The 9,700-nt window shown below is 31.2% G+C and overlaps 1 protein-coding gene across 1 annotated transcript; it reads right to left on the bottom strand.

The window, feature by feature from the left end:
- Positions 1 to 2,975: 2,975 nt before the first annotated feature.
- LOC108730732 (facilitated trehalose transporter Tret1-like) lies at positions 2,976 to 8,824 on the bottom strand. The gene is made up of 3 exons (XM_018460625.1): positions 8,737 to 8,824; positions 8,172 to 8,552; positions 2,976 to 3,922 (listed from the first exon to the last, which is right to left on the bottom strand). The coding sequence occupies exons 1-3, from the start codon at positions 8,804 to 8,806 to the stop codon at positions 2,976 to 2,978; spliced, it is 1,398 nt and encodes a 465-aa protein (XP_018316127.1). The 5' UTR covers positions 8,807 to 8,824.
- Positions 8,825 to 9,700: the final 876 nt, after the last annotated feature.

Raw genomic sequence — 9,700 nt, forward strand, 5'->3', positions numbered from 1 at the left:
CAGCGAAAGACGCTGAGTCCCATGCGTTCGATCGAGGCCATTTTCGTTGAGTTGAAAGTTGCAGTAATTGCGGGGCAAAGTAGGTTCTGTTGCTCGGTTCTCTCATTGTTGCGTGCCAAAACCGAACAATAACAAATATTAAACGATGACGCGTTTCCACTTAATTGTTTGCTTTAATTCCCCCGATAATACAGTCTCGAAGCGAGAAAATTAGAGTATCAAATTATTTTACGAATTTCAGAATACGCATCGGTTGTGGAATCGCGCGTTGAGAAAGAAGTATAATTTAGCATCTTTGTATATGCATAATGTTCCGTAATGTATCAAATAAATTAGGGTGAGATAAATGGATTACGCGCATATGGGTTTCGCTTGCGTTTCGAAACATTTGGGTTTCGCTTGCGTTTTATTTACACTTTTGAGGTATATCATTATCAGCATGATTTTCTTTTAGAGATAAGGATAATTGCGAAGACGTGCGTAATAGAGCGCATAAAAATAACCGAAATAATACGTGATATAATTGAAAACTACTGATGTGTTATGCGATTATTTGCCGATCGTAATTTAGTTATCATTATTGGAATTTATCAAGTTTTCAGCCGCTTCGTAAATTATCGCGTTTAACTCCACGATAAAAATGGCACTTTTTCGTAATAGTCTTTTTTATTACGAGTACTAAACTGTAACGATTCTGACAAAATAAAAGGACGAATAGTCGTAAAGGAAGCGCAAGTATGATAAGAGACAGCACCTGGGTGATTCGTTACATCTAAATCTAAATTAAAGTAAAACGACGTATTCTCCAGACATGTTTTCGAATATATCGCGCTTAGTTTATCTAGAATTTTGCATGTACATTTTGACAAGGTTATCAGTTTAAACAACTGATTGTCACGTCTGCGTTTTTTTACTTCACTTGATTTCGCTCTTTTTACACGGCTGATTATTTTTGTGCACTCTATTACGCACGTCTTCGCAATTATCCTTATCTCGTAAAAGAAAATTCTGCTGATAGTGATATGCTTGAAAAGTGGTGTAAATAAAACGCAAATGTTTCGACACAAGCGAAACCCGTATGCGCGTAATCCATTTATCTCACCCTAATTTAATTGGTGCATTACGGAGCATTATGCCTATACAATGTTTGCCCATGATGCAGCGGTTACAGTTATTGGTTTATGCACCTCTTGTAGCTCTGATGATATTTTACGATAATGAATTTAAAATCCTAATCGAGTATGCGTTAGTATACAAGAAGGGGAGAATATGATCACGTTGTTTGATTAATTCGTAGGACTTATCATGTACCTAATAGCGAATTTGGTTGGACGCACTAGTGCGCACTAGCGCATTTTAAAGCCGTTGTATACCTACTGATTTAATCCGTGTAAAAGTAAAAAGCAGATATTTGGAATTATAAAATATAGATTTTACTTAACAACACAATAAAATGTATTTAGGATTTCATGTATTGAGATTTAATCCGTTTTTATATATGTATATTAAACACATATTTTTATGTCAGTTTGTATACGACGGCTGTAATGTGCATCAATGCACACTGAATGTATTCAATCGAATTCGCTATAAATGAAACGTCTGCAAAAATATGAATTCCTATATGTTTATAATGAATATTTTATTTACTATGTCAGCTTTTAATTGTTTTTCTTTCTAGTGATAGATTATTTTCGAGTGCCTATTTTGTCTTTTTGTACTTTGAGATATTTGTTATAACGTGTCTTTTTAAAAATATTAAACGCACATATAGATAATACATTCTCTACGGAATTTAACGCAACTATTGTCTTTTTTATCGCGTAGTTATTTTTAGATTAATTAGCTGCGTAATACGTTGGTTTTATTTTCTTCGTAGTATAAAGCGTCATTGGCAAAATGACCTGTGCGAGATAAGATAGTCTTAAATTTACGGCCTTTGATCATGGCCCCATTGCGTTTTTAATGTTGTCGCTGGTGACCATCCAAGTGAAATATCGTCTTGTAAAATATGAATCTGGCCGAGTTCCATCACCGACCTTATATCCGTCAAGAGAGATAATTACAATATTTCTGACAAGATTCCGCGCGATTACCGCTTAATTATGAGTTTTGAATTAATATCTTGATGAGATATTCATTTGCAGACAGCTTGTAGGAAGCATTTTCGCATTACGATATATTGCACGTAACGCGCAATATAAGAGAGATTTTTCTCTGAAATACTTTCCGTATATCCCGAGAATCTATCTTGTATTTGAGATCTTACTTCCTTTTGTAATTCAAGGCATCGTGTCGGATATTTGGAAGCACGTAATTGTTAACGCGAAAATGAAATGCGTTTCTTATCTCGCATCGATTACTTATACTTTCAAATACTTCTCAAAGTAGTAATTGGCGATAAATAATTATGCTGTCGACAAAACACGTCTCTGTTAATTATTATTCTGCTTACAAGAAAGATTAGATAAGTATTAGTCATCTTATAGGTTTACAGTTTTATTGATATATCACTTTTTACGTTAATTGCTAAAAGTATATTTCTTACAAAGACACAACTATTTTATAATAGTTTAAAATTATAATGGTTTAAATTTAATTAAATGATTTTAAACAATTGCGTATTATAAATAAAATAAAAAATTAAATTATTCTTACAGTTTAATGTATGTGCAAAGATAATATACAATGAGTAGAAGTGAGTAGATATTTTAATATATTCTTTAAAATGTTTTTTTATCAACTCATTTGATCTTGTTACTAAATAACTAAATAATGTAGGTTTGTTGAGACGAAATACAAATATTATATTGTAACTACAATTTATTAAATTATTATTGGTCATATCAGCATTATACTGACATTGATCTATCATAAAAAACTTTTTGTATTAAATGCAAGAAAACAAGTTCCATTATGAATTTTTTCATAGACCGATCATCCAGATAATTCAGTAAATATTCAAAAAGACTCAACTAACTGACTTGTTTAGTTTTTCCGTCCAATTCTTCTTGAATCTGCTGCAACGACTTGCCTTTCGTCTCGGGCATGCAAAAATAGGTATACGGTACAGCGGTTACCAGTAACAAAGCATACACATAGAATAAGTATTTTTCTGTGATTAAATTGATTAAAGGCTGATATGTCGATGTGGAGATAAAGGAGGATATCGCACAGATGATGCTGGCGAAACAGCCAGCTACGCACTTAACATGTGGCGGAAAGATCTCACCTAATACCGTGTTAGGTATTGAGACGAGGCCTATGTATAAAGCTATCTGAAAGAGTAACACTGAGAAAATCGGTAGAGCCTGAAGACTAGCGGGATTATAACCTGCATTGAGAAGCTGATATTGTGTACCTAGACAGATTAGCGAGATCGTGATAGCTGAGGCGGAAACGATCGTTAAGATTCGCCTGCCGAACCTATCTATTAAGAACATAGAAAGCATAGAGCCGGCGATCCCGGTAGCGGTAACGATAATTACGATCATTGACGGTTTTATGACTGTCACTTTGGTGTGTCTCAGAATGGTCTCCATGTAGAATAACACGTTATTCAGGCCGCATATTTGAAGATACATGAAGAGTAGAGATACGAGTATTTGTGCTTTCCAAATATACGGAATTCTGAATTCCTTTATAATTTTCGCAAACGGTAAACTCTTATTCTTTTCGAGAAAGAGCTTCAATGCTTGTAGTTCCGATTCCACATCGCAATCACGATGATACCAGAGTATCGAGGTTCGCGCTTTAGACTCCTGTTTGATCTTGACGAAATGATGTGGCGATTCCGGTAACCAAATGAAAATTATTATTAGTATGAAGCAAAGAATCAAGCATACCGTAGCGCTCACGTCCATTCTTAAATACGCACCCATGATGCTCATCATTAGATTGCCTATTGATAATCCGCTTACAGCTGCAAAAAAGACATCAATCCTTATTAATGCTTATATTAATTTAAACAATATAAGAAATAATGCTCATGAGAGCCAGTACTGGATTTTCGTATATAATATACAATTTTATTAACAAGATTGATAGAAAAGGCATACAATACATTAGATACAAAGACGTATATAAATTAAATTAAAAGAAAATGTAAATGTTTCAACTCTCATTTCAAGTCCTCTTCAATGCAATATAACTTGAAAACGGATAATAATTGTCCATTAAAACAGAATAGATTTCTTCTAAGCTGCAAAAAAAGGATTGACAAGTGATTGTGGCAATCTCTTTTAACTCTGTTGATCACTCTGAATCTAACATTTGATTTATCGTTTATGATAATCTATTCAACTTTTTCTTTTAAATCTTGATTCATTTGAATTTATATCTTACTTACTGATCATAAATCTTACAACTTTTACACATGACAACTTTTTGTTTGGAATTTGGCTTCACAGAAGAAATCTAATAGACAATTTTTATGTTTCCAATTTATATTGTACTAAAGAGGACATGAAACGTGATTCAAAATGTTTACGCCTTTTAATTTATATGCGTCTTTACGTCTAACGTATTATATCTTTTCTATCAATCTTGTTAATCATCTTTTCTATCAATCTTGTTAATAAAGTTGTATACTACATGTGAGAAAATCCAGTGCTAGTTTTTCTAATTGTTCATTCTAACTGTTATGTATCATTTTAATTCTTTAGAATTTTTTGCTTTCTCTTTTGTGCTTATATCTTATCAATTTTATAAACCAAAAGTATTATTATACAAATGCAAATTAAAAATTGTATATCTATTATTATTGTACTATCACAAAACTAATTGTCCAGATAGTGCGCCATTTTATGTTTTCGATGATTTCTTCAAATTATTCTTTAAACTAGTGTGATAATACTAGTTTCATAATTAGTACAAATGTAAATATAAATGATGTCAATGCTGTAATGTGTAAATAAACACATAAAATTACATTTTTTTATAACAATTTAAAGAAATCATCGATATAATAGCATTGTTCAAACAGTTAATTTTGTGACTGTATATGGAGAAATGAAAGATTTACTTTGACACAATATACAGAATGAATCAGAGCAGTTGAATCAGTTTTTTACCCTAGGAGAAAATTATTGACCTCACACCTAATTATCGACTTAGCGATACAAATCAGATGCGTGGAAACATTGTGCGAATTGTTGAACTGGGTACACTGGAAAAAAAAGCGCATTTTTAATCTTGTAACAATTTTCACAACTCAACGTCAAACGTACCTGTTTTTGCACTCTAACCAGCAGTTTACACGATGTTATTTACACATCCGATCTGTATCGTTAACTTTTACAAGGCCGGCATTTTTGCCTTGAAATTTTGAATTTTTTTAATATAAAATTCATATGTTATATTGAATATTTATGTCATGAGGAGTCGACGAGTTTTCCGCTGGCCACTATAGTGGCCAAATCCGGTTCGCAACAGGATAGCCAATGTGGAAAATTTTCATTTTTTTTGTTTTTAGTATTCCTAAGTTTTAATGTTGCAGAACACGTTTCTGAAGTCAGATTATTGAAATTTTATGTAGAAATAGTATTATTTATTTAGATAAGTCTAGATAAGTCGAAACATACATATGAAATTTTCCTTTAGTGTAATCCAGGACTAACGACGTGGACGTAGAAAGTTATGTAATCCCTTTTTTCGTTTTTTAAATTATATAACATATATTTTTTTATTTTTTATTTTTATTTATTTTTTATTTATATTATTTTTTGCTAATTATCATTTTCCACCTATCAAGTGAAAATATTGGAATTTATGGTAAAGTATTGTATGAAAATCTTTAAAATATATTCTCAGTTACATTAATGAAATAATAGCTGAATATTTGATGGATGATTCAAGATGCGGTGATTCAAGTTATACAGACTTCTGTTACTGGCCACTATAGTCCGGTCCTCTAAAGGTTAAGTCGATAGTTAGGTGTGTAATCGATTATTTTCTCATAGGACTAAAAATTGGTTGAACTACTCTGATTCACCCTATATTACATTAAAGTTAATTACTATATTCAGGAAAATAATTTTTTATAGAAATACTAATTTTGTATTTGCTGAATATAATTTTGTTAATTGTGTAAATTATTTTATTAAATTGTTTTACAGGAAAAATTTACTAGAAATATTTCACGATTTCGTTTTAGCAATAAATTAAATTTGCTTGAGCAGTACATTTATATTTTTATGAACAAATTTAAAATTCTTTAATAACACAGATTTTGCTATGATATCAAATAAATGTTTACGACAATGAAGTTTGATTTGATCGCTTTTATCGAATATGCGATATTAAAGCGATTTTTTTGGCTACGATAATAAAGTTTTTTTTTAATATATGTATTTTCATATCGTGAACACAATCTAGTATCTCAATATCTGCTATCAAACTTTGGAAGGAATATTTTCCCTTAAACTGCGTCCAGATTATTGAGCTGAACTTCAAGCCGAGCCTCAAACCGAACCTAGAGGCGAACTTTGAGTCAAGCATCGCGTGTATATTTAACCAGGATTGGGAAAGTTACTTTGTAAAAGTAACTAGTTACTGTTATGAGATGAAAAGTAATACATTACAGGCACAGTTACTTAAAAAGTCAACGAGTCATTACTTTCCAATTACTTCTTTGTTAATTTTTTCCAATATTTTGCATTGCTATTTGAAACACAAGAATTGTATACATTTTTAATATTACTAAATTAATGTATTTATTTATTAAACGTTTAATTATACGCTATATTATTTATAATAAATTAATATATACACTTGGAAACAAAATTATAGGATCAATATTAAGACGTTTACATATTAACAAGATCCTAGTTTAATATAAACAAATAAAAAACAGACAATCGCTACCATTCAGCCTTTTAACTAGAGAGTCTCTATAATGGATGAATGGTCGTTGCCTCACATTGATTTCGATCGGACAACAATGTACTGTAATTATTTTTCTTTTTACTTCGAACTGTAATTAATGGATAACAATTACTGTAAGAATAATCGTTTGTTCTTTGCTGAAGAAGGCTAAAAGATTAACCGAAACATGTACTTTCGTTTTTGATAATATATATATATAAAACTTTTTTTTAAAAAACAAACTGCGCACCTTCGATAGCGTCTAATTCCTAATTGTTTGTTTTTCATTTATTTAGTATTATTAATTTGGTATCTCGGGAATTTAGTTTAATATTATTACCTTGTTAATATAAACATTTACAGACAGAGTGATGATTATCAGGGATAAATCTATATTTCAATCACAAGAAATAATCACTGATTGTGCTCACTTTTTATTTGGTCGGCCTATATGTTAACAAATAAACAATATTAAGTGAAAATCGACCGACGAGATTGAACACACTGAAAAGTGTCATATTCGGTCAAGACGGTTCTTCGTGCCTAATAACATTTCTTGTGTATTTATACAATTTCCAGTTCAAGCAAACTGTACGCCGATTATTTGTCGGTCTTGAAACACAGTCCTAAATCGAAGCTGGAGTGCTCTGTCGGATTGTGTTTCAAGACCGACAAATAATCGGCGCACAGTTTGCTTGAATTGGAAATTGTATAAATTCACAAGAAATATTGTTAGGCATGAAGAATCGTCTTGATTGAATACGGTATTTTTCACTCATGCGTTGATAAACAAGTTTAATGTAACGTAATTATAAAAGTATACAGCTATTAAATTAGTTAATTAGTTTCAAAAAAATATAACCAAGTTAAGTTACAGTTATAGATGTAAAAGAGGGACGAAGTAAAGTTATAATTATTAAAAAAAAAGTAACCCTCACTGTAACTTCGTTGCAAGTAACGATTTACTTTCCGACCCAGTATTTAATTGCATAAAATATACAATTAAAATCATAATATGAATTATTGAAATGTTTGCAATATACTCACGAAGTTTTTTTTTCTCAAAAGTTGTCTTTAGGTTCGGTTCCAGGTTCGATTCAAGATTTGGCTTAAAGTTCGACTTGAAGTTCGAGATTCAGCTCGATAATCTGGACGCACTTTTTTATAATGTAATCACCCGAAAATTAAATAGATGGAATCGTTGGCCGGTTATCATTTCAAAATATCTTGATATCAAGCATTTTCATATTTTTTAAAATGCGCTGCATTTATCCATGAAAATTTACACATATGAACACGTAGCGTACCTAATACGACTAGAGCTCCGCGAATGGAAGGATCCGCAATTTCGCCTAAGTAAAGTGAGAAGCAGCTGTACGTCTTTCCTAGACTGACGCCAGCTAGAAACCTGGCTACATACAACCATTCCACTCGATTAGCCACAATTATAAAGAGCCAACAGAGAGTTATTGGCAAACTCGTTATGAAGACCGTTGTTTTAGCACCGAGATAGTTAACGGCAACAGAACCAGAAATGGCGCCAATTAGCCTGCCTAGGTTCAATAGAGAAACTACCCAGGAAGCCTCGTCCATTGTCAAGGGGATGTGAGATTCGGGTGAAGTCAGATATGCGATATACGGTGAGCTCCACACTGATATCAGTCCCATTTGTAATTGCAGAAGATTGACTGAAAATCAGAAAATGATTAGTCGTTACTTATATTTATATTTTTAACGTGGATGATTATTTTCTTTGTACATTTTACATAAAGTCAAGTATTTTCTCTTATCTATAAATATCAATATATTTTAAAAACTAGATTAAAATATTTGATTAATATATATTTTATCGATATTGTACAGAATACATACCTCCGATACCAGCAATCCATTGAGGCCATTGTACTTTATTAATTTGCTTTTTATCTGCCTCATGATCCATCGTATTCTTTCTGTAGACTGCTTGTGACTGAGCCTTCGCGGGAAATATCCACGCTCTTCTCTACAGGAAAAGCGACGAATCGTAAAAGTCATTCTACGTCCTTGGGAACGATAAATAATGATCGATGAATAATGTAAATATTTTTTAATGATCCGTTAAGTATGATTTCATCCATAGAATTATAGAATTAGTAATTCTCCTTATCATTTTTATCACATTCATTATTAAAATTATGTATATATATTTATTACTTAAATTTATATAAAAATTTATCAAAATACATAAGAATATAATAAATTATATTATTAATTATAATTAATTAAAATTATGTTATTTTATTAATGTATACACATACATAGGGTAAAGTCGCCTGTTATGGGATAGGTTCCTAATATGAGATAGCGAGGTTTCTATAAACTAATAAACGCATGTGTTTGGTTTTACCTCATATGAACGTTTTACTCTTAGTGTGAAACCTGTTTAGTAGAACATTCATTATTAGATCATGCGTGTAATCGTTGCAAAAAAAGATTTGTGAAATTGAATGTTGTCAAATTTTATTGAGATTAGTCTGTAAATCTTGTTTTATTATACAAAAATAAATATTAGGTAATAAAGTCTGCATGCAGTGATAGAGTAAGATCGTATTCACAGAAAAACACGTAATATAATGATTTGTTTAACTGTAAAGATTAGATTTGGTGATCGTGAAACCGCAAGGCATGGAAGTCATAATATGAGATACTCAGGGTACTCCTAATATGAAAGCATCTAAACAATTCAATATCTCAAAGCATATTATCGAACGAAATATTAAAAATGACGATTTTATTATTAAAATTACTCACACACACACACATACACACATACTCACATACACACACATCGAAAAAT

The sequence above is a fragment of the Mycetomoellerius zeteki genome, unplaced genomic scaffold (assembly GCF_001594055.1).
Source record: "Mycetomoellerius zeteki isolate Tzet28-1 unplaced genomic scaffold, Tzet1.0 scaffold96, whole genome shotgun sequence".
NCBI classification, from domain to species: domain Eukaryota; kingdom Metazoa; phylum Arthropoda; class Insecta; order Hymenoptera; family Formicidae; genus Mycetomoellerius; species Mycetomoellerius zeteki.